At 53.4% G+C, this 26,997-nt stretch overlaps 12 protein-coding genes and 3 non-coding genes across 15 annotated transcripts; 8 read left to right on the top strand and 7 right to left on the bottom strand.

The window, feature by feature from the left end:
• Window positions 1–477: 477 nt before the first annotated feature.
• On the top strand, window positions 478–3,219 carry VC83_03871 (uncharacterized protein). The gene is made up of 2 exons (XM_024467509.1): window positions 478–631; window positions 893–3,219. The coding sequence occupies exon 2, from the start codon at window positions 1,978–1,980 to the stop codon at window positions 3,160–3,162; it is 1,185 nt and encodes a 394-aa protein (XP_024325116.1). The 5' UTR covers window positions 478–631; window positions 893–1,977; the 3' UTR covers window positions 3,163–3,219.
• Window positions 3,220–3,247: 28 nt separating this feature from the next.
• Window positions 3,248–4,433, top strand: VC83_03870 (uncharacterized protein). The gene has a single exon (XM_024467508.1). The coding sequence runs from the start codon at window positions 3,253–3,255 to the stop codon at window positions 3,946–3,948; it is 696 nt and encodes a 231-aa protein (XP_024325117.1). The 5' UTR covers window positions 3,248–3,252; the 3' UTR covers window positions 3,949–4,433.
• On the bottom strand, window positions 4,434–7,693 carry VC83_03869 (uncharacterized protein). The gene is made up of 6 exons (XM_024467507.1): window positions 7,422–7,693; window positions 7,242–7,333; window positions 7,176–7,188; window positions 6,985–7,048; window positions 6,601–6,938; window positions 4,434–6,544 (listed from the first exon to the last, which is right to left on the bottom strand). The coding sequence occupies exons 1-6, from the start codon at window positions 7,647–7,649 to the stop codon at window positions 5,708–5,710; spliced, it is 1,572 nt and encodes a 523-aa protein (XP_024324879.1). The 5' UTR covers window positions 7,650–7,693; the 3' UTR covers window positions 4,434–5,707.
• Window positions 7,694–8,283: 590 nt separating this feature from the next.
• VC83_03868 (uncharacterized protein) lies at window positions 8,284–8,900 on the bottom strand (the record flags this gene model as incomplete). The annotated part of the gene is made up of 2 exons (XM_024467506.1): window positions 8,284–8,688; window positions 8,748–8,900. The coding sequence occupies 2 exons, from the start codon at window positions 8,898–8,900 to the stop codon at window positions 8,284–8,286; spliced, it is 558 nt and encodes a 185-aa protein (XP_024324878.1).
• A 1,136-nt stretch (window positions 8,901–10,036) lies between these two features.
• On the top strand, window positions 10,037–10,994 carry VC83_03867 (uncharacterized protein; the record flags this gene model as incomplete). Its single annotated transcript, XM_024467505.1, has 2 exons — window positions 10,037–10,373; window positions 10,421–10,994. The coding sequence occupies 2 exons, from the start codon at window positions 10,037–10,039 to the stop codon at window positions 10,837–10,839; spliced, it is 756 nt and encodes a 251-aa protein (XP_024324881.1). The 3' UTR covers window positions 10,840–10,994.
• VC83_03866 (uncharacterized protein) lies at window positions 10,995–12,307 on the bottom strand. The gene is made up of 3 exons (XM_024467504.1): window positions 11,931–12,307; window positions 11,350–11,840; window positions 10,995–11,295 (listed from the first exon to the last, which is right to left on the bottom strand). Exons 1-3 carry the CDS (start codon window positions 11,991–11,993, stop codon window positions 11,271–11,273), a joined length of 579 nt encoding a protein of 192 aa, XP_024324880.1. The 5' UTR covers window positions 11,994–12,307; the 3' UTR covers window positions 10,995–11,270.
• A 22-nt stretch (window positions 12,308–12,329) lies between these two features.
• On the bottom strand, window positions 12,330–13,297 carry VC83_09627 (uncharacterized protein). The gene is made up of 2 exons (XM_024473040.1): window positions 12,977–13,297; window positions 12,330–12,917 (listed from the first exon to the last, which is right to left on the bottom strand). The coding sequence occupies exons 1-2, from the start codon at window positions 13,255–13,257 to the stop codon at window positions 12,800–12,802; spliced, it is 399 nt and encodes a 132-aa protein (XP_024328808.1). The 5' UTR covers window positions 13,258–13,297; the 3' UTR covers window positions 12,330–12,799.
• An 82-nt stretch (window positions 13,298–13,379) lies between these two features.
• On the top strand, window positions 13,380–16,498 carry VC83_03865 (uncharacterized protein). Its single transcript, XM_024467503.1, has 3 exons — window positions 13,380–13,612; window positions 13,662–14,558; window positions 14,609–16,498. Exons 1-3 carry the CDS (start codon window positions 13,487–13,489, stop codon window positions 15,869–15,871), a joined length of 2,286 nt encoding a protein of 761 aa, XP_024324882.1. The 5' UTR covers window positions 13,380–13,486; the 3' UTR covers window positions 15,872–16,498.
• A 20-nt stretch (window positions 16,499–16,518) lies between these two features.
• VC83_03863 (uncharacterized protein) lies at window positions 16,519–18,962 on the bottom strand. The gene has a single exon (XM_024467502.1). It carries the CDS (start codon window positions 18,332–18,334, stop codon window positions 16,721–16,723), a length of 1,614 nt encoding a protein of 537 aa, XP_024324884.1. The 5' UTR covers window positions 18,335–18,962; the 3' UTR covers window positions 16,519–16,720.
• CUE5 (ubiquitin-binding protein cue5) lies at window positions 18,957–20,811 on the top strand (the record flags this gene model as incomplete). The annotated part of the gene is made up of 4 exons (XM_024467501.1): window positions 18,957–19,232; window positions 19,305–20,109; window positions 20,167–20,450; window positions 20,665–20,811. The coding sequence occupies exons 1-4, from the start codon at window positions 19,197–19,199 to the stop codon at window positions 20,809–20,811; spliced, it is 1,272 nt and encodes a 423-aa protein (XP_024324883.1). The 5' UTR covers window positions 18,957–19,196.
• A 741-nt stretch (window positions 20,812–21,552) lies between these two features.
• VC83_03861 (uncharacterized protein) lies at window positions 21,553–22,056 on the bottom strand (the record flags this gene model as incomplete). Its single annotated transcript, XM_024467500.1, has 1 exon — window positions 21,553–22,056. One exon carries the CDS (start codon window positions 22,054–22,056, stop codon window positions 21,700–21,702), a length of 357 nt encoding a protein of 118 aa, XP_024324886.1. The 3' UTR covers window positions 21,553–21,699.
• VC83_03860 (uncharacterized protein) lies at window positions 21,920–25,241 on the top strand. The gene is made up of 2 exons (XM_024467499.1): window positions 21,920–22,804; window positions 22,855–25,241. The coding sequence occupies exons 1-2, from the start codon at window positions 22,467–22,469 to the stop codon at window positions 24,950–24,952; spliced, it is 2,436 nt and encodes an 811-aa protein (XP_024324885.1). The 5' UTR covers window positions 21,920–22,466; the 3' UTR covers window positions 24,953–25,241.
• A 296-nt stretch (window positions 25,242–25,537) lies between these two features.
• On the top strand, window positions 25,538–25,612 carry VC83_03859 (the record flags this gene model as incomplete). The annotated part of the gene is made up of 1 exon: window positions 25,538–25,612. It is a non-coding gene; the product is annotated as a tRNA-Ile (tRNA).
• A 225-nt stretch (window positions 25,613–25,837) lies between these two features.
• VC83_03858 lies at window positions 25,838–25,912 on the top strand (the record flags this gene model as incomplete). Its single annotated transcript has 1 exon — window positions 25,838–25,912. It is a non-coding gene; the product is annotated as a tRNA-Ile (tRNA).
• Window positions 25,913–26,441: 529 nt separating this feature from the next.
• Window positions 26,442–26,516, bottom strand: VC83_03857 (the record flags this gene model as incomplete). Its single annotated transcript has 1 exon — window positions 26,442–26,516. It is a non-coding gene; the product is annotated as a tRNA-Ile (tRNA).
• Between the last annotated feature and the right edge of the window lie 481 nt (window positions 26,517–26,997).

Below are 26,997 nucleotides of genomic sequence, written 5' to 3'. Positions count from 1 at the left end.
TTCTTGAACCCCGGAGTGTACGGAGTAGGGGGTCGTAGAGTGGAGGTTCGACGAACCCCTACACTCCTCCTCTACCTGCAACTTCGACGAACCCCTACACTCCTCCTCTACCTGCAACTTCGACGAACCCCTACACTCCTCCTCTACCTGCAACTTCGACGAACCCCTACACTCCTGCTCTCTACCTGCAACTTCTACTGTACCCCATTGCACATAAACGCCCAAACTACGCCTTGCTGCCCCGCCTGTCTCCCTACCCCTCGACTCCACCTCGCCACCGAACCAGCAGTGAACCCTGACCAGCGTACACTCTACTCCCTACTCCCTACTCTATTCTTTCCTTCCCTTCCAGAAGCGACGAAAGAAGAACCGACCCGCGAAACGACTACGCCAACTCTCCTCACTCTCCTCACTCTCCTCACTCTCCTCACTCTCCTCACTCTCCTCACTCTCCTCACTCTCCTCACTCTCCTCACTCTCCTCACTCTCCTCACTCTCCTCTACGATTACTCCAATACTCCAATACCCTGCCGCTACTTATCCGCCGCGCTTCGCTGTTCGAACTGTTGTTTTTTTACTCTCCGCCGCTCCTGGCCCTGCCTCACTTCTCTATTGTACAGGAAAGAAAAAGGTAAAGAAAAGATCCCTCACCTCATATCTGCTTCCCAACACACTCCGCTGCTACAATCCACTCCGCTGCTACAATCCACTCCACTGCTACAATCCACTCCACTGATACACTCCACTGCTACAATCCACTCTGTCCACTCGTCGTCGTCGTTCAAACCCCCAAGTGGCACCTCGCACCTTTGCACAGTGGCAACCTGCAACCTGCAACCTGCAACCTGCAACCGACTTGACATACGAAGCACCACTTACTCTTTACTTGTAGTACTCTTCACCAATGACAAAAAGTTACTTATTCGCTCAAAAACCAGGCCCTCCATCATTCCGCTGTCCCACGCCCCTCCCCGACCCCACTCGCCTTTATTACGTCTTGGCCCCACAAGCACCCACAGGCATCCACTATTCGGAGTACGCTACCTTGCTACTGAATACCCACTTCGCACTTCGGATCTCAGATGCACAGAAGCCTCTTTCGAAACATTCATGACGACCCATATCCCTGCTCCGAGACCAGCCCATCCTTCCCGACCGACCCATTCACTTATTTCTGCGAGAGAACGTGCTGTCTTTAGCCGCGCCAAACCGATCCCGTTTGCTCCATACGCTCCATACGCTCCATATCCGCTCCATATCCGCTCCATACCTTACCTCACACAAGCACACGCACACAATCACACCTTGCCAGCCTTGAAACCAAAACAAGGCTGCCAGCCGTTGTCTCCTTCCCAGGGCAGTGGGACTATAAGTGGACTTGGTACCCATTACTGCACCACCTTGGTGTCACCCGCTGCGAAAAAAAGAAAGAGTGTTATTACGCAAGAAAGAGGAAACTACGAATCGGGTCTTTACATACATCCTCACTGGTGACACAAGGAATCTGTCACAGGCTGCTCTCTCTTATACCTCTCCTTCCCGACACACTCGCCAACGTTACACGACGGTTTCTCAAACGCACGTTTGCACCACCGCCACACCAACTTACACCACACTCACACCCCTACCATACATTCGGACGCGCGGAGCCCAGGAAACATTCCTGACGACGCACTGCATAACGCTTGACACCCGCGTGTCTTGGAACGGAAACGGAGATCGCCAACCATTGGAAGTTTGATCGGCTACCTACAGGTGTTGAAAGTGATTCGTCGTTTCTTAGATCCGCCAGTCAAATCGTAGACCCTCTTTGGGTCCAAACGCGACTCCAAAAAGGTCGTTGTCCTCATTACCAGATACCCTACTGCATTACACATACACGACGTTGCCAATGCTGTCAATATAGAAACGTCTCTATCCTTCAGTACACGAAAGAGCAGGAGCAGTAGCATAGTTGGGAAAGAGGCCAAGGGCTTCATGAGGTTCTCCCGAATCGCAATGAGAAAGTCGAAACGACCGAAACAAATACCTCAACAAAATCACGAAGAAAATACCGCTTATCCCTCGCCGAGGTGCTCTGCGGTCGTCTTCGACTGGGACGCCGACGACGAATTCATGTCGTCTAGCGACAACCTGCCATCGAGGCCACTGAGCCTTGCCATACCCGCTAGACCATACTGCCCGCGAAGGCCGACACTGCGAGAGGTGCTCACAAACTCGGCGCCGCCGCCATGGACGCTCAGCGCCTTCATGGCCTACCTATCACAAAATCACTGCTTGGAAACACTAGAATTTACAATGGATGCTTCGCGGTACCGGAAACATTATGAAACATTACGAGAGAATAGCCCTGGGCTACTAATAACACCGTCGACGGAGGGTTGCGAATACGTTCGTATGCTATGGCAGAAGCTGCTGGATGCCTACATCACACCGAATGGACCCCGCGAGGTCAACTTACCGTCCGACGTTCGCGATCGTCTCGTCTCTGCCCCAAGCCACTTCACACCACCACACCCCTCACAACTCGATACGGCCGTCAGGATAGTGTATGATCTCATGGAGGAGAGTGTCCTTGTGCCCTTCCTTAATTCCGTCTCGGTAACGCGAGGCCCCACCACCTACTGGAGTCCGTACGCGTCGACGGATGATATGTCGGGTATGCTCACACAAGAATCCCGTAACCACTCCGGATCCTCTTCACAGTCAGGTTATGGGAGTTCGAGTCGCGACACGCAAACCTACTCTGGACCTCTACGCCCGTCACAACCTTCTCATCTTGCGCTTGCCCTTAAGCGTGGCCTGGGTTCTCACTATACCTCACCTACGACCAGCAACGCCGAAGCAAACGACGACTCCTACACCGACGACAGCATGAGCAGCGCTGACTCTCCGACTTCCCTTGGTGAGCCCATGACACCCCCAATCACACCACCCACAGCCGACTCGTTCGACTCCTCGGATTCAAGCCCAAAGAGTAAATTTGGCGGGTCCGCCTGGGAGAAAATGGGCTTCAAATGGGGACTCCGCAAGACCCGCCCCTCCCACACCTCCGAATCCAGCACGAGCACCTCGAGCTACCCCCACGCGTCTCGCCACAATACCAACCAATACAACCCGAGCACATCCAGCAGCTACCCGCACGCCCCCCCTCCGCAATAGGGAGCGCAGACCGCGCCGAGATCCTCCGTCCCCCACGCTCCGCCGCCCTCGCAGAGGATCCCCGCCTCCGTGCTGCCGCCCGCGGCCACGATGACGGCCCCCTTCGAGGTAGCCCCGCGCCGTCCATCGCCCGCCATCTCCTCGATGCCGACGATGACCGGCGCGGGCGCGGCGGACGTACTGGAGACGAAAGGAGTCGACGCGGTCGCAAAATCAGAGGCGCCCGCGCCTGCGCCCACGGAACCTACACGGATGGCACCGCCGAAACCGAAACCGAGGCGCCGGATCCCGCGCCCGAGTCTGCAGAATCAGTATATCTACGCTCACCCGGCGCTGACGCTTAACTCTATCCTTGCTGCTGAGGCGGCGCGACCTGTCAAGGGCGCTGAAGCAGACGAGGCTGAGATCGATTGGAGACTCCTTGCTGCTGCTGCCACGAAACGAGGCTGCAACCCGAGCGTGACGAGTAATGATACCGCGCTCTTCACACCGGCGATGAGCGTCACCTCGCTCGCGAGCACGCTCGTCGATCGCGCGAGCGTGCACTCTTCTATTACTGCAGCGGGTTCCCAAGCGACGTCGACGGATCGGTATGGGTGGGAGGAGAGCCTTAGTGCGAGGTCGAGCCTTGATTTGGGGGCGAGGGCGGGTGAGGAGACGGAAAGGGGTTTTAGCGGGGGTGCGGATATGATGGCGCCCCCGCCTGCGGCGGCGCAGGAGAGGGGGTTCATGGGGAAGAGGGGGTTGTTGTGGAAGGTGCTTACTATGAATGCACGAGGTGTGTGAGAGAGGAGAGAGAAGAGGAACTTCTTGTCTATATTTATACGACGACAAGACCGGAGATGTTTTTTTAAAAAAGGGGTCAAATTGTATGCACAGCGCGGAGCATTTTGTTTGGATTTTAGAGACAGAGCGTCATTACGCGGAAAAGGGATATGGGAGGGCAAAAGGAGCGTTTTGGGATACTCTCAGCTTTTGGATACGAGGAACACATGCGAAGGCGTTGTTGTTTTGGGGTGTGGGGGATTGGGCATTTACAACGATGGCGGGGTGTCAGTTCCAGGCTTCTACATAGACTTTGGGAGTTTTTTGTACTTGTGTGGTGGGGGGGAGGCATTGAGCGTGTGCTGTTGTTTGGTGTTGTTTGGATATATCCTATAGATGCTTTGGATCGATGATGACGGGGGAAGGGGAAAGGGGGAAGAGAGATAGTGTGATGGATGGGTGGGATGGTGATATATAATTATACCCTCAACTACTTTATACAAACAACTCTCGTCTCTCGTGTCTGATTGTGAGAAATGCGAGGACTGTGGGGAGGTGAGGGGGTGAGGAACAACACAGCAGGCCACACTTGAGGGAAGGTGCGATTAAGGAGTGAGTACTCTGGGAAGGAGCGAGGGGTGGGAAAAGTAGGGAAGGTGCAATAGAGGGTTTGGAGGCAGTAGGCACGTAGGTAGATGGGCATATAGGCAGGCAGACACCCATATAACAGGCAGAAGACGCGCGAACTACAACGCGTCTATGCATACGTGTCATTCATTTATCTCATTGATCTCATCTATCCGTATATCCATACCCATACCCATCCCATTTGACCCTTTTAAAACCCCCCAAAATGCGCGCCCAAGGACCTGAACTCCATATCCTTCAATCGCTCCTTCCCACAAAATAAACCCACCCTACTTCCCCCCAGTCGCTCCTTCCCAGCAAGACATCATCTACTCTCCTAGTCGCTCCTTCCCTACCTTCTCTACCTTTCGCTTTTCCCCAGAAAACTCATCTACTTCCTCAGTCGCTCCTTCCCTACCTACCCTACCCTTCGCTCCTTCCCAGAAAACGGATCTACATCCCCAGTCGCACCTTCCCTCGGGATATATGTGTCCCTACCCTCTTCCAACGCTCTTTCCCTGGGCCGTTCTAGCCCCTTTACGTCAGTCGCTCTTTCCCTAGGCCGTTCTAGCCTTTTTATCTCACTCGGTGTTTCCAGTGCTCTCGCCTCCCTCATCCACGGTTTCCTTCGTGGAGTGTTCGGAATAGGGCGGGGGGGGTTCGGATGAGCTGCCGGCGTGGTTCCGGGCTTCTGCTGCTGCTGCTTCTAGCGCTGCTTTCTCGGAGAGGACGGAGGAGGGGGAGGGTTTGACAGTCGCTGCTGCTTCTAGAGCTGCTTTCTCGGAGAGGACGTCGTGGGAGGGTTTCTCGGTCGATGGTCTTTCATTCCAGGAGGAAGACGCGTCACTGTTCCTGTCTTCCCTTCCGCGTGGCGCTTGACTTCCGAGGAGGGTGGAGGAGAGCCATTTCCGTAGGCGGTGTTTTCCTCGGTGTGTATATGAGCCGGCTTCTGAGGCGGGTGATGTTGTTGAGGTTATTGTTGCCTCGCTAGGTGCCTCGCTCGCTATTTCCTTTATAGGTGATTGAACCAGCAACATAGTTTCCGAACTCTTGCTTCTCCTGCCCAAAGCCCCAAAGATAGACCACGGCGCCGGCGACAGCACCATATCTTTCTTAACCTCCTCCCCCTTCTTCTCCTTCGTCCTACTCTCCATCAACCGCGTTTCCCTCTTTTCCACCACCCACTCCTGCCACCACTCCCACTTCTCCCTCTCCTCCCCCCCACAACACTAAACCGCGTCCCCGCCCTCGTCTCAAGCGCATTAGTACCAACATCCCACCCCTCCCCCCTCAACCCCTCCTCAATCACCGGCCACACCCTCGCCACGCGCTTCACGCACCCCCCCAGCGCCGCGGAATCCGCGCCCTCCTTACCCCCACGCATAGGCTCCCACGAATGCCCACCGCTCCATCCGCCCGCCCACGCACCGTCGTCCATGTGCGCGCACTCCATGGCGCAGAACCAGGAGCGCAAGGCCGTCGACGCTGTGGCGGACGATTTGAGCGCTATGAACGCGTGACGGGTGTATCGGTCGAAGTAGAGGATGTAGGATTCCGCGGCGAAGATGCTGAGGAGGATGTGTGGCCTTATTGGGTTCGGGCCGCGCGAGGCGTGGGAGAGGACGGTGGCGAGGGGGACGAAGGAGGCGTGTGCTGGGTTTGGATCGTGCAGTGAGGAGGGGTCGAGGTGGATTATGGTTTCTAGTTGTGAGATCTGTAAGGGACTGGCAATGGGGTTTGGAGGGAGGGCAGGGAGAGGGGCGGGGCTGATGGGTGGGGAGAGGAGGGGGCGGAGGAGGAGGGAGGCGCGTTGGCGGTTTAGAGTGCGCATGCTGACGGCGCGGACGGCGAAGTAGTTGGTGGTTAGGTGGATGGAGAGGAGGAGGAGGAGGGCGGTCCAGGTTTGGAGGGGGGTGGTGAGGTACGGGATTAGGGCGGTGCCGACGAGCATGCCGAGGAGGGAGATGATGGTTTCTTGGGAGGAGTCTTTCTGTGGGTTTGTTAGTGGTGTTGGGGGGTTGAGATCAGGTGGGAAGGGCAACTCACAGCGTTCAGCTCGCCCAGATTACCACTCTTAGCAAAGTGCGCGCTCAGACTTGCCTTTGCAGAGCCGGCGGCGACGCCGCAGAGGGCGCGCAAAGCAGCGGATGCGCTGAGCAGGCTGACGCGCAGCGGCTTGGGGAAGGCCGGGGAGAGGCAGTCGAGGATCATGGCGGCGTCGTTGAAGATGTCGGCGACGAGGCGCCAGCGCTTGCACTCGGGCTCGAGGGAGAGGCCGAGGCGCGCGGCGAAGAATATGGTGGCAATGCGGCCGGTGGAATCTTGGAGGACGGAGAGGAGGAGGGCGGTTGTTGGGGAGGCGGTGGCGTCGCCGACTCCAACGCCTGGGGAGTGTTAGGGGGGGGTGTTATGAGGGGAGGGGGAGGGTACCTTCAAGGACAGCGCGGGAGGCGATGAGGCCGGCTATGGAGCTTGAGAACGCTTGGAGCGAGTCCTGAGGGGGTGTTAAGGGATGGTTTGATGGGGGGTAGTTGCCAATGCTTTGTAGAAGTTTTTCATATATGAATGCTTCATGGCCAGCAAGATAGAATAATATGACAATGAGACGTTAATATGCTTACATAGATCTGATATCTAAAAACCACTGTCAGACAGATATCACGCGTTACAAATATTTCAGAACTTACTCCATATAGTCCTCTGTGACACTATTGGGATACCCAGCTGGTAGGAATATCTCCATGAAACTCTTCGCCCATGAGTGCGACCTCGTTGGGATCTATGGTGCATTAGTTGCCGTCCGCATTGTAATACGACAACCGCCCCCATCACACTCTCATATTGACTAGAATTGAAACGCAACTCACAGATACATAAACGCGACTCTCCGGGTACTTGGCCAGGTACTCAGGGGGCAATAACGAAGAATCCCCGTAAGAATACCCAACGTACTTGACGAGGCTCCCGCGGAGCACCGTCACGGTTGTGACCAGCTGTCCCGACGCGTCGAACTCTTGGATCTCATCGGCCTTCTCATACGTCGGCGGCACTGGGAATTCCGTCTCGGACGGCATTATTTTATCTGGATCCTCCATTATAAGATTGTTGAAGAAGAGAAGAAACGATTGGGGATTTCGTGAGGACAGCCTCACGAAATCCCCAATCTTTTCTTCTTTCTTCTTCAATCATGTGATGCGAACTTATAACACATAGGACTTAAAACACATTCAACAACATCTGTATAGTATCAATTGGGATCGTATTTGGTTTACGTCATTGAGGTTCTCACAAGAAAATATCAGCCCACATTTCACACTTGTAGATAGTCACACCATATATCACCCCACTGTGAACATTCCCCAACAAGCCCATTATTCTCTGTAAAAGTGATTTGGATTCTAAGGGTGTGTGCGTCTCTAATCGCTTCGTCCTTCTATAAACCGTAGCAGTGCGCTCTTCCTGCCTTTTGGGGTATCGCATGCTAAAGTCTATCCGCTCCAATATCAATATGTAACAAAAAGCCCGCCAAAAACGCTAGGCATCGACCGGCTCGTCCGTCCCCCACGTAGAACTCCCTGTACTTTTAATAATTAACCCCCAAAAACAACCAAAACCCTAAAACCCCTTTTTATATGCAACGCTAATCGACGAATGTGTAGTTGATGCAGATGAGGAAGGTTCGTAATGTCGTTGGTACAAGGTTCGGTTGTGTATGTATCGTCGTTCCCTCTACGCCATGATCTTCTGCCTGCTCTTCTCCTCGCTGAACGCGAGCCTGCTCATCTCGAGCACGGCCTCGAATCCTTCACGGCCCTTGATGGCGTTCTTCTGGAACTGGCAGACCGTCGCCTCCTCGACCGCGGTCTTGATCTTCTGCCAGCCGCCGCAGACGGCCGTCACCTTGGCCTCCTGGTGGAACTCGGTCTTCGCGTCGGATGTCGGCCTGTAGATGACAGTCTCCTGCACGGCGATGAGGTTCGCGAAGGTGAGGTTCGTCGAGCACATGGTGACTTTCTTCGATTGCGGGTCAACGTAGGAGGTCTCGAGGACGTGGGAGGTTTCGTTTCCGCCCATCATGGCAAGGAGCCATTTCGGTGCGGATTGTTTGCATGTTATGAGTCGTTCGGTGCGGAGCTGGGGGTGTTGCGTTAGCATTCATCACTTGCCACTATTGCCGGGTTCAAAATACTTACAATTCCGGTGTCCGAGTCGACATGCCGTGACAGCGTGTCGACGGCAATGACGTGTGTTGATTTATCGTTCCATGGACAGTACTTCCTCCAATTCGCAGTCGACACCTCTTCCCAAGAGTAGTCGAAGTTGCAGGAATTGGAGAAGACCTTCATGGTCGTGTGAGTTGCGGCGCTAAAAAGCAGTTGATCGCGTGTGGGGTGTGGGTAAGTCGTGAGCGTACTCCGGCCGATCTTTGTTGTCTGTTCCTCGCAGCAAAGCCAGAGCAGTAGTCGTCGATTATGGCGTGAATTAGGTGTATCCGATGATCCGGGAGGTTGTTGGATGTTCACGTATGAGGCAGGAGATGGGAATTATCTTCTCCGCTGACTAACACTTTCTTTTTTTTGCGGTGCCGCGATTACCCTGACGCTCCCAGCCGACGCTTCCCGGATTTGCTCGTGGCCCAGCGAGCAACGAGTAGTGTCATGTGATGTTTTTTCACGTGATATTATGCACAATATAAAACTTGATTTTTAGAAACAATCCTGTGCTGACTCCGTACTCGACGGAGTCAGCACAGGAATTCCCTGGCAGTCTGTCATTTCTATCGACCAATCTTTCCTCATATCGATGTTCGTTGTTGCTCTACGTTCTCCGTGGTAAAAATACATCGCTGAAATATAAGATTGCCCCCTTTTTTTCTAGTCGTCATCACTGTAATATACGCCCTGCCGTTACACACAATCTCCCGCGTCTTCCAACCGGTTTATACGGAGTTGTAATGCCTTCAAGTTACTCGGGAAAGCCGTGGCTGCTAACCAGCCGTTCCTATTTGCTGCCTCAGCTTTGACTCCCTCAGCTCTATGGCCTTGCATGAAACGGCCCAGACCACATTTGACCTACAACGCCGTTAATTTAGCACTCAGATGTCGTAGTTGTACCATACTCGTGCTACGTGTTGTACTGCCACCCTCCGGCTTACCTGTTTCTTAACTCTCCCCATCCCTCCTTCCCCCCAATCCGTGTTATTGTTGTGGTCGTCGCGATATTTATTAGTGGTTTATCACTTTGTCCCATCTACGTACTCCACGCCCACTGTCATCCAGCGCTGACTCTTCTGTCGACGCGTCTCCCGCACTCCCAATCCAATCCGTGAAGACCACAGTCTTACATCGCGTCTCCCCGTACTCTGTACTTCCTTATCTCCGAGCTCCAAGTCCCCAAAACCTCACTTCGCGTCGCACACCAGCGCGCCGACCTCGCAACCACCCATCCCAAACCACCTCACGCACTCACCACCACAGCCATCATGCCCGTCGTTCTTCGCAAGCGCAAGGCCCCCGTCGAGTCTGCTCCACCTCCGCCATCTAAGAAGAAGACCCCAGCCGCAAAGCCAGCCGCCAAGGCCAAGGCTGCGCCCGAGGCCAAAGCCGCAGCCAGCAAGACCAACGGCGCCGCCGCCGCCGCCGCCGCCGCGCCAGCCCAGAAGGCCGCCAAAGTCGCAGTCGGCGACTCCATCACCCTCGCCGGCTTCGGGGGCGAAATCGAGACGCAGGGTGGTGAGAAGATCACCCTCCAGAAGCTTGTGGAGAAGAGTGAGAAGGGTGTCGTACTGTTTACGTATCCCCGCGCCAGCACGCCCGGTTGTATGTTAACGTCCATCTTATGTGGAGGATTACTCTAATAGCTGCAGGCACCACCCAGGTTTGCCTATTCCGCGATTCCTACGCGCCATTCAGCGCTGCGGGATTCGCCATTTACGGCCTCTCCAACGACAGCCCCAAGGCAAACACCACGTTCAAGACTAAGCAGAACTTGCCCTATGATCTCCTCTGCGACCCGAAGGCTACGCTGATTGAGGCGATTGGGCTTAAGAAGAGCCCTTCTGGCACTCAGCGCGGCTTGTTTGTCGTGGACAAGGAGGGGAAGGTGTTGGCTGCTGAGCCGGGTAGTCCTGCTGGCACTCATGCTGCGGTGAAGAAGCTGTTAGGCGCTGATTCGGAGGCTGCTAAGAAGGAGGATGTTAAGGGGGCTAAGGCGGCGGCTGATGTAGCTGAGGCGGCGGACAAGGTGGACGCCAATGCTACTGTTGCAGAGCCAGTTAAGGCTTGAGCGTGTTAGGCTACTGTGAGAGAGGGGGTGTATGCGACACGGATCTTCTATGTATCCGCTGGCCATGGGTTATGATGGACAGGGTAGCGTTTGTGTACGGGTTGTGCGGTGGCTTTGCTTGTAGCTTTAAATAAAATGGAAACAACTTGACTTATGGTAGATTTGCTATGTGGTGAACATCTTATGGAAGGTGGGTGGCCAATGACGATGTCCCCGTAACCATACCAGGACAGTCAGCGATATCGATAGACAGTAATATGCATTGGTGCATCTGTCTATGCACATCCCTAGAAGAAACTAGAAACGCATCCGCATATCACACCATCAAAGAAATAAAGGCCCTCATTGAATCTTCTTATTCCACACTCAGTCGGCAAAGGCTATCATATATACAATCTACTCTCCCCCCAGCTCCTTCTTTCCATCACTCTTTAAGCAAATGTCCTGCAAGGGTACCTAGCACACATCATTAGCACACGCCACTTCCCACATCAACGGCAAGAAACTTACTGTGCGGGATACGCCTGATCCTCCGTCATCTCATAGCGAACGGGCGCATCATCCGGCCCCCCCCGACTCGGGTTCGGCGGCAACCCTCCCTCTCCAAGCACACCACTCACATCCCCCTCCCTAAAGAACGCCGCAAGCCCGTTCTCCCCCTCCCCCTTCGCAGCCACCAACGCCTTCTCGCCCTGCTCCCCAATCAACTCCACCTTCGCGCCATCCTTCGCATTCCCCACGCTCAGCAGCTGCACCAGCTCGCCCTGCCCAACCACGCTCGCGCGCGCGTAGTTGCGGCGCGTGTCACGCTTCCAGTACGGGTTCTCGGCGATGTCGGCCGCGGGCAGGGTGACGCGGTCGTCGATGGTGCGTGGGTCGACGGCGCCGGGGGTGGGGTTGCGGAATTGAGGGTTTAGGGGGACGCCGTTGGAGCGGCTGGGGTCGACGGCGAAGATGCGGCGGATGCGCTCGTAAATGCCGGTGGATTGCACGGTGTATTTCTGCCGGGGGTTAGTGGTGAGGGAGGAAGAGGTGGTGGGTGATGGGGGAGGGAGAGGGAGGGTGTTGGGTGCAGGAGGGGAAGAGCGTACCTCGGACACGGGAATGACACGGCGAGTGGCTTTTACAACCGACTGTGCAACTTTCGAAGACATGACGAGGGGTGTTGGCTGTCAATTAAGGGTGGTGGTGCGGCGTTGCGTGGAGTTGGCGGTGGTTGTCGTTAAAGTTGCGAGGTTCCGGAGCTGGAGCCAAGCTTTTTCCGGATCCGACCTACTATGTAAGATTTGGTGGTAAATGTATCTTACGCCTACTTTCACTTTTTATGTGAACTACAACAAATCTCCGATAAATTTTTGATAAATGGTAAAATGATTTACAATCAGAGGGCCTATAATTATAGGCTTCACTGAATTAAAGATTTATGTAGAAATCTCACCTATTGCGGCATTGAACAGTCGAAACCAAGCAATATGTAAACAACGCGCAGCGTTTGATATTATGATAATCTACATTTATTAAATCTTACATTAGAGTATTGGTTTGTGACGCCCGGTAGAGCTATTCTCGGGGGCAATTGCCTAAGATATTGCAGTTATCGTCCGGATGTATTCATCTCAACTTGACCGCTTGGATGAGGATCACGGTGCCCATGCCGCCTCCTCAGGTCACCCCAATTGAAGAGATGATATAGCCAAGTTGCTGGTCTTCTGCCAATATAGTCGTATAACCCCGTGGGAAGAATTTTGTTTCTCTCCGGCCAGTGTCTGATGAGTTGTTTGGCTCTGGATCCGTGGTGAGTGGTTGACACAGCAGGCTAAACTATAGACACATTTCCTGCCCTTTTGAGTTTGCTGTCCAAGCAAGTATGGTGTTCTCTGCTTTTGTTGGACTTGGTTGGTCCAGTGATGTTCTCTTTCTACCGCCCTGTATCTCATGGATCTGGCCATGCTCCATTATTTCAGTGAACCGGTAAACACATGCCCATGCTATCATTCAGCATTGCAATTGTGCTATTGTAATGTTCGAAAGACTTCGCTTTAGCGGCACCAGCCAGTCCTTTCGACCTATGCGTCACACTATAATAAACCGTCAGCTTGGTCCTCAAAAGGCTGGTCCATTCTCGGCTTCAACTTACATCGCAGCGATGTACCTTCTCATATTCTCCGTGTGACACATATTCTTCAATATCTGGTGTTCTATGCCTTTTTCCCTGCCAGCGCCTTCAATAAACTCGAGTGTTCGGGCGATTTTCCCTGCATCGTATGCGCTTGGATCAGACTTTCGAAAGGCGCAACGGAGTTCGTCTCGAACAACATGGCGGCTAGGTTTCGAATATCTGACTGCATGCAGCAGGGCCTTGTACAAGTGTCTGTACGTGTGTATTAATTGGGTAGGTGATGGAGTGCTCGACGCCATCCTGCATATGAAAAAGTCGTGTTCCTGGAGCTATGGTAGGAGCCACATAGCTACAGCCAACACCTTGACCTGATACTAAGTTAACACAGTGCGCTTCACCGCCTACCACCCCTACAGCCACCCCCAGGCGGTGCTCGGAATACGGCAGAATCCACAAAAGTTGAAACACACAGCTTGCGAATATTTACAATTTCCCGTCCATACAACGAAACTAGATGCATAGAAACGCATGGCTTCCTCTCTGGGTCGACCTCTCGTTTGCTTTTATTGTAACCGAAAGTCAACGCGCAGGCAGGATGGTAGCATTCGCCAGTGGGAGTGCGCCAACTGCGAGGCAGTAAACTACTTGGATGAGGTAAAACGCGATTCATTTGCTTGCATTGATAACTTCTAATACGTTACAGAATGGAGATATTACGGATCCCCCGGTAGCTACATTCGAAGAAGCCTCGCCAGGCAGGTCATTTGCGAAGGCCATTCCTCCTCCAACATGGTCGACAGCGTCGGCTGACGACTCCGTATTTTGCCAAACATGCATCAAAAATCAACATCTCTATCGCTCCTCATTAGCGCAATACCTCCCAGAAGATCCAGATCATCCCGATTACGATAGATTGTCACAAAATATCCAACGTTTCGAACAGCAACTAGAAGAGCGGTATCCCCAGGTCTGCGAAAACTGTGTAGACAAGGTCCAGGATCGCATGAAGCGCGCCGTCTACAGTGCCAAGGTCGATGCGCATGGAAGACAATTGGAGAGGACCCGAAGGAATGGTGGCCCTGGACGAAAGGCCAAGCGCACTTGGTTAGAAAGAATACAATACGGGGGGAAGGTAGCTTGGACAACTGGGATCTATTTGCAGCTGGCCTGTGAGGTTATGGCCCTCCTTGAGGGCTTTCAGCCTGTTGCGGTGGATTCTTTTGCAGGGGATTCTATCCTGGGAGATTCTATCCTTGACGACGGAATGGGCCCCTCACGCCCGTTCCTGTATCGCTTGGTCAACCCCGTTTTATCAGCTGGGTCGCATCTTTCAGATGTGGTAGCACAGCGGCTTCCTGATTTAGCTACGGCAAGCTTGCTCCTCTCCCTGGGCTCCCTATGGTGGAATCCGGAGTTTCGATACACGATCAAGAATGGGCTTCATAAGGTTCATGGCCTGGAATCGTGGTATTCACACCAAGTCGTGCTGTTATTAGCTCGCGGACTCCTTTGGTATATCAGTGGTAAATCGATTCTCGGCGATGCTAAATCGTCGGTAAATATGGCTGCACATACGTTTATGTTCGCCTTCACAGCTTGGGTAAGTTCAATAACTAGTCGCTTTACCTTCAGACATACTGACTTTCTTAGGTTTCTATGACAACAACCAAGAAAGTCATCGCCAGGTCGAAACCCCTATTTTCATCAACGCCTGACCGCGAAGCTCTCATTGCTAAACGGAAAGCAACATCATCACCTAGCCATGCTCCCAATAGCTTATACGAAGCCCTGAATAGTATTTCTCAAGAGCCCGTCGGAGCGTCTTCGCCAGTATCGTCCCAAGGAACGCCGAGGACGAATTTTGCGCAGTCGAAACCTTGGGATTCCCCTGGGTCTATATCTAATATATCATGCCGCAATCGAGAAACTCTGTCCAAATCAAGCTCGGCGCTAAGCATCACGGGCTCCCCATCGCCATTTTCACCAACTAATAGGGGAGCTATGGGCAAATACTCATCTAATAATGGACAATCGACGTCAATGGAGGTTGCCAACGCCCCAGATCCAGATGAGATGGAATGGATGCCCAGCCAATCCGCGCACCGAGCGTTCAACAGCGGTTTATCCGCACAAAGAGACGGACAACACTTCAACCAAGCACCATCCGGCCCAGAATTCTCACCATTCTGGTTCAAAGTCCCCCCAGCCCCAATCACACCAGCACGAAAACTTCGAAATCCACCAAACCAGCCTCTACTATCAGCCCCTTCCGAGGAGGTGAAGCAGAACTTCTTCAATAAAATGACGTTGAATATGCTACCAAGCCAGGGTTCTCGGGCGCCTAGAGAATCCAGTCGTCAGGACGCTGTGTTTGCACAGCCGAAGTTTTTCCCACCTGATTCTCATGAAGATACTACGGGGTTGGCGGACGCATTTGGAGCGGCCTTCTCGTTTGACGAGCGGGAAGCAGCGGAGAACGAGCGGGCTGCGAGGGGAAAGGCGCAGTCACAGGGTAGCTCACCAGTATCGGTGTTGTCTGGGAACCTCACCGCTGTGGCACTTGGTGTTTTATTGTGGTTTTGGAATCTCTCGTTCCATAGGCCGACGGAGTATTCGAGATCGATGACTCAGGCGGCGATGACGGGGTGTATACTCATTGGGCTCCGGTCACTTATGGATCATACTACGGTTGCGATATCCAAGACGGCCTCGAAGTGGAGCGCCGCTTTTGCTATCCTTGCTGCTGTTGAGTCTGCGGCTGCGGTGTACATATTGGTGGTGTCGAATACAGTGGTTCCTGGGGCTATCGGGCCTGTTCGCACGTATGGTTTGTCCTTGTTTGGGGTTATGATAGTTCGCCAGCTCTTTCAGAGGTATGGAACTGTCCAGTTAAGACAGGGTAATAGGGCATAGGTGGTACACAGTACAGTACAGCGGCATTGTGGGAAGCATTGGGCGTGGTGTTCGGATTTGTTTTTTAGAGATGCATATATATACCAACCACAATATGAAATAATATGAACATGGAGAAAACTCGTCCATATCCCAAAAAAATCAGCTGCCGTGACGCACACACATCTCCAGTCCAATAACATACATTGGTGCCTTAAACCAATGTCTCGTCCCTCTCAAGCCTCCCCCATCTATGTGCGCACAATACCCCCACGCAGAAAAAAATGGCAAAAAAATAAGTGTTCGTTAGTCGAGGTAATCCCCGATTCGCAGATGAATGCGGCTTCTGTGGATCGAACACAGTGCCTCCAGATATCGAACCGAAGTTGTCTTCAGTCTGGCGCTCTCCCAAGTGAGCTAAAGCCGCTTGGGTGGTTTGTTGCAGGTAGATTTCGTATTGTGGGTTATGTAGAGGGCTCGCTTCGATGTTCCCCTCGTTCGTGGCTGGGGGAGGAGGGGTGACGTCGACTAGGGTGGTAAAGTAGGTAGATTGATGTTCGTATATTCGTGTATTCGTGTACAGGTAGAGGGATTTGTTGTTTTAATGGAATTTATGTATTGCTGATCGTTAGTTATGATAGTATTTACTTGAATTATTTTAAAGTTTTGCTTCATTATATTTATTTTCTTGTGCTGATATAAAATTATATACTGCGAATTTAAATTGCTCCACCACAATTTAATTGACAATTAAGATTTAGCATATTCGGTTTATATAGATGGGTTCATGTCAAGCCTATATCAGTATTCTACGATATCCATTTCCCCAAACTCCCAGCATAATGCTTCCCAACCCCACTCCCATCACCCTCACTTCGCCTTATAAAACTCCGGCGCATACTCCACCAACCAATCCTTCTCAATCTTCGTAACCTCCCTAACATACGTCTTCCCCCCCACCTCCATAACCTCCTGAAAAACAACCCACCCCGCCTTCCGATTAAACATCAACGAGCTCGGATGCGCATGCAACACCGTCCCCCCAGCTACATTCCTAAACGTCCCATCCGGCTGCATCTTCGCCGCATGCGCAAAGAATCCCGTCGTCAAGCATCGCCGTATCGCCTCTCCCTTATCCATACCACCTGCACCTAACGCTTGTTTATTCGCATTCCTACTCAACGTCTCATCCACAGCGATTCCAAAGCGCTCGAGCATCCGCTTCAGCTGTCCCCGCACGCTCACCGCTCTGGTCATGCTCTTGAAATTCAGCGAATTGTCGCGGCAGAACTTCACATCCTTCTTTCCCGTAGTGATGAACGCTTGATACACATTAAGCAGCGTGAGGTGGTCGCCTTCTTCAGCTGCGAATTTCCGTCGCGTCATCTCGAGCCGTTTGCGCTCGTCGGAGTGCTCGATCCATACGCTGCCGCCGAGACTCGTCATGGCGGCTATGGTGAGCATCTCACTTAGTACATTGAATGATGATGCGCTGAGAAGGGCTTTTGAAAGCATGGGTTCTATAGCAAGCTCGGCCATTCGCACGCCCAGGGGACGGGTGAGCTTGGCGTATGTATCGAGCGCGCCCAGGGAGTAGAGGAGTTCGAGGGCGCGAATAACGAGTTCTGCGGGGGGAGAGGTGAAGAAGCCGAAGCGCGCGATGTTGTCAATGCCTAGGGCCTTGAGCTGGAGGATGACAGGTGCGAGGTTTGAACGTTGGATCTCGGGGATGCTGGATTGGGGGAGAGAGGTGTAATCGGATTCGGTGTAGAGACGGAAGCATTTCCCTGGTTTTGTGCGGCCTGCTCGCCCGGCTCGCTGTGTTGCTGAGGCTTTTGAAATGGGAGTTGCGGTGAGAGTTTCGATGCTGGTCATGGGGTTGAAGGCGCGGAGTTTGACGAAGCCACTGTCGACTACGTAGATGATGCCGTCGATTGTTACGGATGCTTCGGCTATGTTTGTGGAGAAGATAACTTTGCGTGTGTTTTCGGGTGCTGGCTCGAAGACGTACATTTGCTGGTCTGTAGAAAGACCGGCGTACAGGGGAAGGGCCATCATTGTCTCTGCGCGGGGGTGCAGTTGCGCTGATCGTCCTGAGATTGCTTGCACAGCCTTATCAATCTCTTCGCGGCCTGTCAGGAAGACTAAGATATCTCCTTTTGGCTCTTTCGTGTGAATGTCGAAGACTGTTTGGATTGCCATCTCTAAATAGTCCTCTGCGGGCGACTCCGTGTAGAGAATGTCCACTGGATACATCCTGCCTTCCAGACTAACAATTGCGCCCGCATCTTTGCCGCTTTCTGTCCCATTTGAATCCTTCGTGGTGGCACTGTCTTCGGCAGTAAAGAAGGTGAGGAACTCTTCTGCTTGAAGTGTAGCGCTGCTCACGATGATTCTCAGCTCCGGCCTCCTGTTATGGATTTTCCGTAGAACCCCCAATAAAACATCTGTACTGAGAGATCTTTCGTGAGCTTCATCGACCATGATAACGGAATATCGAGATAATAATGGGTCCACCAATGCCTCTCGAAGCAGAAGCCCATCCGTTAGGAACTTGATATTTGTGGCCGCTGAAGTCACATCCTCGAAACGGATCGAATAGCCAACTTCCTGCCCGAGGGTACATCCGAACTCTTCAGCGACTCTTGTGGCAACTGTCGTAGCAGCTACTCTTCGAGGCTATCTTGCAGTTAGCTTCGATGCCTCAAATGCGGGTAGAGAAACTCGCCTGAGTAATAGCAATAGCCTTGCCTTCAGAACACCACCCAGCCTTTTCTAAAAACTGAGGCAGCTGGGTGCTTTTACCGCACCCGGTCTGGCCAACCACTATAGTAACCGCATGGGTTTCAATGGTATAAAGAAGTCTCTCACGATGTTTTGCTATGGGCAGTAGTGACGCGGGTTTATATAACGAGGGAATGAAGCTCGTAGCAAGATCGAAATCTGCCATGACTAAAATAACCCTTGTTGTCTCTGACCTATCATGTAATGAACCCTCATACTTCTTCCGCCGCGACTTTCGGAATGGTTCTATCTCTCACATGGGTTGGAAGAGAGAGAAGGCTGAAGGGCAATTCTGTGCTACATAATTATTTATGCCTTATTATTAAGGCCAAAATGTCAGCCTTATGCCAAGCGTCGCATGTGGCGTGGATTAGCCCCTCGGTGGCTAGGGCGTCGTCACCCGAAGCGGTACAAGACGTTGAAGTCGTGAGGCGCAAGCAATCGTCTTTTTACAGCACTTACGACGACTATAGATCCTCTGCGATTTACGTACGCGTACTTAGGCACCAAGCTTGATATAAAATCATCTTTGCCATCTTCCCCCAACCCCTTTCCGACAATCATGTCCTCTCCTAAGAGAACCGAATCCCCACCACCGGTAGGATTGCCTCCACCATCCATGCAACGTCATCCTACAAACCACAGCTAGCTCACTGACATAATCACACAGACGAAGACCAGCTCCGGCGCCGAATCCCCAACAACCGCACGACCACTGGAAATGGACGACGACGATGTTCAAGAAACGCCCGTGGCGAGCGGTGAGCAGACCACAGCTCCCGGCGGCCAGCCAGCCGCAGGCACAGAAACCGAACAGGCACCCGCGAAGCCCCCAAGGCCGCTCAGCGCGCAACAACAGGCGGAGAATACCCTGAAGGAGGCGTTCCCTGGAGTCGAGGCTGCGGTTATCAAGGCCGTCTTGATTGCTAGCGGCGGCAAAATCGAGCCTGCATTCAACGCTCTCCTCGGCATGACCGATCCAGAGGCAGCTGCTGAGGCGGCTACTATCGCTGAGCAAGCGGCACCTCCTCAGCCACCTAGGCCTGTTCGCGCTGGACCTGAGTTGACGCAGTTGGAGGCGGATGAGCTCTACGCGCGGCAACTGGCTGAGCACTTCGATTCATCCCAGGACCGCAACCGCAACAGGGGAGGCCCCCAACGCGGACCGAACCAGCGCTCGGGTTCGTACCACGAGGAGGACGAGTACAGCTTCATCGACGACGACCTCCCAGTGATCAAGGAGAACCTACGCAAAGGCTTCATCGAGACACAGAGCAAAGTGAACGGGTGGTTCACCAACCTCAAGAAGCGCATCGACGGGGACGACCTCAGCGACATCCACGCAGAGCAGCAGCGCCAGGAACAGGGCTACAACCAGGGCTACCAGAACCAGCAATACAATTATCGTCGCTACGATGCGGATCCTCAGGTCCTCAGCGATGACTTCACGGGCATACAGTTGAACGATGATACTAGTGAGCTACACCACATTGTGACACCTCGCTCGACCTCCCTTCCTAACCAGAGCCCAGGCAACGCGCGCCGCTCCACCCGCCCCTTAGCCAACCACGACCTCTTCAAGCCCACGCCCGCGACGCCGAGGTCGAATGATGGGAGTCGCAAGGTGTCGTTCCAGAACAGGCCGCCGGAGGAGATCGATGTGTATGGGGGACCGCCGCGCGCGGCGAAGGATGCGACGACGCCGGCTTCGGGGAAGCAGAGTAAGTGGCAGCCGCTGAGCTCTGTGGATCCGAATCCGGTTGGGGAGGGTGACAATGACCCGTTTAGTTTGGGGGATAGTGAGGATGAGAAGGAGGTTAAGGCTGGGGGAAGGAGGGGAAGGAGGGGAAGGAGGGGAAGGAGGGGAAGGAGGGGAAGGAGGGGAAGGAGGGGAAGGAGGGGAAGGAGGGGAAGGAGGGGAAGGAGGGGAAGGAGGGGAAGGAGGGGAAGGAGGGGAAGGAGGGGAGGGAGGGGAAGGAGGGGAAGGAGGGGAAGGAGGGGAAGGAGGGGAAGGAGGGGAAGGAGGGAAGGATGAGGAGGTTAAGGCTGCGGGGAAGGAGGGGAAGGGTGAGGCGAAGAAGGTTGGAGGTGCTGCGGAGGGAGGTGGGGCTGCGGTTAAGTCGGATACTGCTGAGGGTGTGAAGGATGAGAAGAAGGATGGGGCAAAGGATGCTTGAGTGCGGGATGGGTGATATGTAATGGGCATTTCATTGGAAGGAAGGATAGGAGGAGGGCTGGTGAAATTTGAACATGTTGATGTTTAACGGACAGTTTTACGACACGGCCGATGCTCTAGTTTAGGAACATATGATGTTTTTGACGGGCAATATGACGACGGTGGACGCTCTCGACTAGTTATGATACCTACCTACCTCTCCATTTTCGCGTTTTGGGGATTCACGACTTGGAACTGACTCGTTGTTCAACTATGCTACAAACCACGAATGACCTCATGTGGGGCCGAGACAACTGAAGCAGACCCAAGCTCTCTCGCTGTCAGGCCCCGCACTCTGTCACATCTCATCGACTCCCAGAAACCCGTACGTCAAACAGCGCCGAGCCGCGTCTCCAAGTCTTGGTCAAAACTTGCTGAGCTGAAGAAGCATCTCGAACGCGACCGTCCCGGCTGAGGCGTAACTTACGACCAGCATGCCTTGCTTCTAGCTGTGGAAATTGATTAAATATTGGCCCTAAGATCAGCACTCATTTCGGTTGTTTAGCAGGGTCATAATTTGGCCTGTCTTGGGAGATATGCTTGTATACTCGAGTACATATGCATGTAAAGGACTTGGTGAGTTGGGGCTTTTTTGCTGACCAGCCGTTTTTTCCTCGTCGAATCAGGAGGGGGTGGTAAGGGGGGGGGGGTAGGGGGGGTAGGGGGGGTAGGGGGGGGGAATGGAACGTTCCACAAGTAGAGTCTGACTATCGATTTGGTGGCAGACTTCAATCTCGTTCATGTTCCTGAGTTAAACCACTTTGGGATTCGGGTTGTGGGGGCGACAGATGAAGGGGTTGGTTGTATATATAGAATGTGCTACTATAGCCAATATGGTATGCACATTTGATCACCAATCTATGTTAACCCTACTGAACGCGCCGTAGGGGATATCCGCTGTTTCAATTTCCAGCATCCCGCCGTCAAGCCCCCAGGTTTTCACCTCCGCCTCACTGTCTATACCGTCCCAGGCACCATCGAACCCATCCCAGTGCCAGAACTTCTCCTCGCACCACGCACCTTTGAGCCTTGGAGCTTGGAGCTGGAGCCTTGGAGCCTTGGAGCCTTGGAGCCTTGGAGCCTTGGAGCCTTGGTTGGAGCTTGGAGCCTTGGAGCCTTGGGACCTTCGTCCTTTGTTCCCTTCTCGTCGTCGTCGTCGAGCCTGATGTAACCGCCCATCACAACAATCCAAGTTGCGTCTTTCCATAATTCAATAGTCCCTGCCGAGCAGGACTGCCATTCATTTAAAAACCCACATTTGCTACTTCAGCAATAACTGTCCCTCATTTCGAGTCCTGACCCCGAAGTCCTTCATTCCAAGTCACTCTTTTCAACGGTCCAGCACTGCCAGTTCATCGACTTTTGAGTTCCGTTTTTGTCGATTGTTTTCATTCTACCACGACGTCTATGATAGCAGCATCAGTCAATACAGCATAGAAACAGCGTCCATCCCGGCTGACGAAATCATCGCATCTAAAGTCATACATTGCGACAGTCTACCCACAAGCTCACTCTCCGCAACTCGACCCCAACAAATAAATTCACATCAACCTTCATTACCGGAAGCCTTCACTTACACGGGAGGCTTCACGGCAGGACCGACAACACAAATCCACCATGGATACCCGCCTTGCAGCTGAAGATATCCACTCCTTTCCTCTAGAGAAGAAGGCCGCTGAGGAGCCGCACCTCAATGACATCCACTGGCCGCTCACGATGGGCGGTGCTCCGACTTTGATTAAATCATACACCCAGCCAACTCCCTCTCTTCTCCTCCCCCGCTCCCCGCTAGGTGATACCACTTCATCGGGTACTTCTTCGTCCGGCGATAGTACTACGTCGAGTGCCTCTGCGGCATCTACAACAGCCGAGTGCGGACCTAAGGACACTTCCTCGAAGTGTGAGAAGCCGCAATCCGCGTCATCTTCGACTATTGCCATCATTGTCGGTGTGACGTGAGTTGACAATGTTCCCGTCGGTAAATTCACTGCTAATCATGACCTAGTGTCCCTGTTGTGATCATTATCATCGCTTTAATCTACCTGCACCGCAGACACATCCGCAAGACGAGAGAGGAGGATGCCAACGATAAGCACAAGTCTCTTGACTTCGGCCTCGGAATGCCACCTCACCCTGGAGCAAGGAAGGGCAAGAAGCTCCCTAATGGTCTGTCCGACTATGATATGAGCGAGAAGCCTGGCCACCGAGGCCAGTTGTCCTTGGACATCATCAACAGCCCTTATCTTCTCCCGCCAGGACTGAATAACTCAACCGAGTCCCTGCATTCTCTGTCGAGGTCGATCCACAACAAGGAGGACCCTTACCGCCCGGTGAACGAACTCCAAAATGACAATGCTTCTATGCGCAGCGGATTCGGAGCACCAAGACGTGGAGATGGCTCGTCTACCTATACTGGGCACACTGGCCACAGTGGAAAGTCAACTACTGCCTTCGGCTTGGTCCGAAATGCCAGCCAGATGGGTAGCACTGATGGGCAAGGCAACAACGAGTTTTTACCACCTCCTCGCCAAGCCTCATTGGCAAAGAACGCTCTGCCTGAGAACGGACCCGCACATATCGAACCTGCATACTTCCCCAAGAACTCGTCACTGGACGGAGGTGTCCAGAGAAAGGGACTGCCATCGAGCCCCAGGGACTCTGACTCTTCAAAGGACGGTGAACGTAATACTTCGAGCTTCAGACTGAGCAATAACTACCTTGGTGCAATCGTCAATGGAGGAGGTCGCATGGAGACCCCTCCGCCATCTGCTCCCGCTAAAGACAACGAGAGATCTCCCTTCTCTGATTCCGCTGCTCTTGACATGCCAACGGGCCCAACCTCTCTGGATGACGACCGCGATTCCCAGAAGAACTCACCACCACAATTTGCAAACTCATTACCAGCAAACCCTCGCCCACCGAGGTTGCAGTCATCGCCCCAAGACAAACCGGCCCTCCCAGAGATCCCGCAAATTACACACGACCAAAACTGGCTACAAGACGACTACGGAAACGACGGCTTCGTAGTCACCCCCCCATCCCCCACCCAAGACGCCGCCATGAAGCGTGCCAGCCGCTACTCCATGGACGTCCCCCCGGAGCAATACGCCAACGCCGGTCTCGGCGCCCCCGGCGTGGACCCGCGCCGCATCTCCATGGGCTTCCGCCCCCTCCCCCCCACCCTGGCAGTCGAGTCCGACGACCCCGAAGTGCGCGCAAACCGCATCCGCTCCTTCTACAAAGAATACTTTGACGACTCCAAGCCCGCGCCCGCTGGGGAGTACTACGAAGACTACGACGACGGGGCGTACTACGACCCCCGTGCTGACGCCTACGAAGCGCCCATCCCGCAGCCATACGCGCAGCCCATGGCTCGTCGCGCTTTCACACCGCCACCTGGCGCTCAGAGGTTCATGGGCCAGGCACCACCGCGCGGCTCGCAGGGCTCGGGCTTCAACAACAACTACGGCCCTGGACCCGGCGGGCCACCGCGCGCGTTCCACGGCTCAATGAGCGGCCGCTCTATGACCCAGTGGCGCGGCCCCGCACCCGGTTTCCAAGAACCCCGCCCCTTCTCGTCGGCCTCTAACCGTCGCCCTAATACCGCGCAGCAGAAGCGCCCCATGGCACCGCTTGCGGATCTGAATACCATCCCCACCCCCGCGCTCCTGAAGGATGACTCCTTCGCCATCATGAACGCGGCTGATTTCGTCGCGCCTACGAGCTACAAAGAGCGTGCCAAGGGCCGCTCTCAGAGCCCTATGGGAGAGAGGAGACCGTATAGCCCTGCTGTTCCGGTTCACAGGCCGCTTGTGAGCGCGTTTGATGAGTTAGCTGTTATTCCTAGCCCGCACTCCCTCAGGAACTCGGGGACGTTTACGTCTCTTGATTTCGCGCCGCCGAAGAGGGTGTTCCGTGATCAGGATACGATGAGTGATGCGGGCAGTATTAGGAGTAATCGCAGTGGGGTGTCGGCGATACAGTTGCAGGCTATTCGCAATGGTGCGCATCGTGTAAGTCGTTTACCTGGCGACTCAGTCAGCACAAAGGATGATATGATTGCGGCGCTGAAGCCGACTTGGGGGTTGAGGAATGGGGAGTAATCTCCATTCTCTTTCTCCACTCGTTGGGAGCGTCGGGCTTAGGGTTGCATAGAGGGGGTAATTTGTATAGACGGAACGGGATGGCACGAATGGATGGGCTTTGTTTGCTCTTCTTGATGACGATGGTCTGTGTGGAGGGATATAAAAGGCAGCATCTGTTTTTGTATATGAAAGCATGACTCACCACTACGCACCCGATCGTTTTTCTAGGGAGGTGGAGGAAGGAGTACTGTAATTATGGCTATGGGCCGGCATATTTTTGTTTCTTATTTTATTTTATTCATTCACTTCTTCATTGCGACTTCGTGGTGACTGGTTATGAAATCTCGCTTTTCAGTTAAAAACCAAAGCGACCTTTAGCTGGCGTCTTCGAGGAAGGTGCGATGCCTAATACATCAAACCTAACTACTACTACCTAGCCCACCTTCCTCCCCATCCCTCATTCTCCCCTCACCCTCGCCATGACCGTCGCCAGTAACCAACCAGCACACATTCCACCTCCACAACAGCGTCTTCAAAGTTGACCAAGAGCAATACCAACCCGTCTGATCAACTCCGATACGCAAGAACCGGTATCAATAACCAGGTCGCTTAGCTCAGTTGGTTAGAGCGTGGTGCTAATAACGCCAAGGTCGCGAGTTCGACCCTCGTAGTGACCAATATGTCATATTTTTGCCATTTTCTTTCCTCCTTTTACAAATCGGCCATCTGTCCCTCCCCGGGCCGACTCTTTTCCCGATGACGACGTCGGTGGGGGGTTCACAACATGTTTTTATGCCGACGCCGCCGATGGTGGGCCAGCCCTTTTTTGGGGGGGAGAGGGGAGCAGAGGAGGGGTTCAAAGAGCGGATTCGGGATCGAGGGTCACATTAAATTACCAAACACGGTCGCTTAGCTCAGTTGGTTAGAGCGTGGTGCTAATAACGCCAAGGTCGCGAGTTCGACCCTCGTAGTGACCAGTCGGTATTTCATACTTTTGCTGTTTCTGATGATTGGTGAGGGGGGATTGCTTTTTTGCTTCTGAGGGGGGAGTTGAGAATACCAAGGGCATTTTGTGTGTGGGGTCACATGTTCAGGGCACAATTCCCTTTTTGCCCTGGTTAGACCAGATCAGGGAGGACCAAAAAGAAAGGGTCATAAATCGACACCTCAAGTCCGGGCCACGAAGCAACCAGCCGATCCCGTTTCACCAACAAAAACGGAGTGTAAACGGACCCAACTTTTGAGCCAAAGATACAGAAAAGCCGTTTTCGTTAAACGCGGCTGTGCATGCATTTCACGTAGTTCACATGTCAAAGCCCACTCATCGTCCCTCTGTATTTCAGAGGGGGAATCCTCGAGTCTCCACGTTGACTTTTTGGGTGATCAAAGAATGGATCCCGAGTATCGGCAAACGCCGTATGCTGCGTCTAGACTGACTGGATCAAGGGGAATGAGGGGCAAAATGGAAAAAATGGAAAAAATGACAAAAGAATGAATTTGTGATGTTTGGTCACTACGAGGGTCGAACTCGCGACCTTGGCGTTATTAGCACCACGCTCTAACCAACTGAGCTAAGCGACCGGTTATTTGATGGAAGTGATGGGGTATAGCGGATTATGTTTATATAGGATTATGTTTATATAATCCGCTATACCCCATCACTTCCATCAAATAACCGGTCGCTTATTAAATGACGGCCCCTAGAATTCGAAAGAACATGGCTTCTCGCTCTACTGTGGTCTAGGATTTCTACGTGGGACACTGCACTGATATAGCGAACTGACTTGGTGGTTGGCTTCGGACTTGAGTGGTAGGTGGGCGGATGGGGCTGTAGGGTCGAGTTGGGTGAGGTGGCTGAGATATAGGGGTTTTATTTGGGCGGCAAGTAAGATTGGAGAGTGCTCGCGTTGCTGGGCTGACTGTACGTACGGGGTTGTAAGTTACTGTACACAGCAGGAAGGAGAGACATATCTCAGCTCCCCTCTCACCATCCCCAACCCCCAACCCCCAACCGACGGGAACGATTTGATTTGAGCAAGACAGAAAAGTTTCAACCTCTTCTT

This window comes from Pseudogymnoascus destructans (genome assembly GCF_001641265.1).
Source record: "Pseudogymnoascus destructans isolate 20631-21 unplaced genomic scaffold scaffold_8, whole genome shotgun sequence".
NCBI lineage: Eukaryota > Fungi > Ascomycota > Leotiomycetes > Thelebolales > Thelebolaceae > Pseudogymnoascus > Pseudogymnoascus destructans.
The sequence above is the reverse complement of the archived record's forward strand: the minus strand, read 5'-3'. Positions and strand labels throughout refer to the sequence as shown.

Coding starts and splice junctions, on each gene's coding strand:
- VC83_03871 (XM_024467509.1), top strand. CDS start 1,978: ATGAGGTTCTCCCGAATCGCAATGAGAAAGTCGAAACGACCGAAACAA.
- VC83_03870 (XM_024467508.1), top strand. CDS start 3,253: ATGACGGCCCCCTTCGAGGTAGCCCCGCGCCGTCCATCGCCCGCCATC.
- VC83_03869 (XM_024467507.1), bottom strand. CDS start 7,649: ATGGAGGATCCAGATAAAATAATGCCGTCCGAGACGGAATTCCCAGTG. Junction 7,334..7,421: donor AGAGTCGCGTTTATGTATCT/GTGAGTTGCGTT, acceptor AATGCACCATAG/ATCCCAACGAGGTCGCACTC. Junction 6,545..6,600: donor ATCTGGGCGAGCTGAACGCT/GTGAGTTGCCCT, acceptor ACAAACCCACAG/AAAGACTCCTCCCAAGAAAC.
- VC83_03866 (XM_024467504.1), bottom strand. CDS start 11,993: ATGTCTTCGAAAGTTGCACAGTCGGTTGTAAAAGCCACTCGCCGTGTC. Junction 11,841..11,930: donor GTGTCATTCCCGTGTCCGAG/GTACGCTCTTCC, acceptor AACCCCCGGCAG/AAATACACCGTGCAATCCAC. Junction 11,296..11,349: donor GATCAGGCGTATCCCGCACA/GTAAGTTTCTTG, acceptor GATGTGTGCTAG/GTACCCTTGCAGGACATTTG.
- VC83_09627 (XM_024473040.1), bottom strand. CDS start 13,257: ATGGCGTCGAGCACTCCATCACCTACCCAATTAATACACACGTACAGA. Junction 12,918..12,976: donor AGAAGGTACATCGCTGCGAT/GTAAGTTGAAGC, acceptor GGTTTATTATAG/TGTGACGCATAGGTCGAAAG.
- VC83_03865 (XM_024467503.1), top strand. CDS start 13,487: ATGGCTTCCTCTCTGGGTCGACCTCTCGTTTGCTTTTATTGTAACCGA. Junction 13,613..13,661: donor CAGTAAACTACTTGGATGAG/GTAAAACGCGAT, acceptor AATACGTTACAG/AATGGAGATATTACGGATCC. Junction 14,559..14,608: donor TGTTCGCCTTCACAGCTTGG/GTAAGTTCAATA, acceptor TGACTTTCTTAG/GTTTCTATGACAACAACCAA.
- VC83_03863 (XM_024467502.1), bottom strand. CDS start 18,334: ATGGTCGATGAAGCTCACGAAAGATCTCTCAGTACAGATGTTTTATTG.
- VC83_03860 (XM_024467499.1), top strand. CDS start 22,467: ATGGATACCCGCCTTGCAGCTGAAGATATCCACTCCTTTCCTCTAGAG. Junction 22,805..22,854: donor GCCATCATTGTCGGTGTGAC/GTGAGTTGACAA, acceptor ATCATGACCTAG/TGTCCCTGTTGTGATCATTA.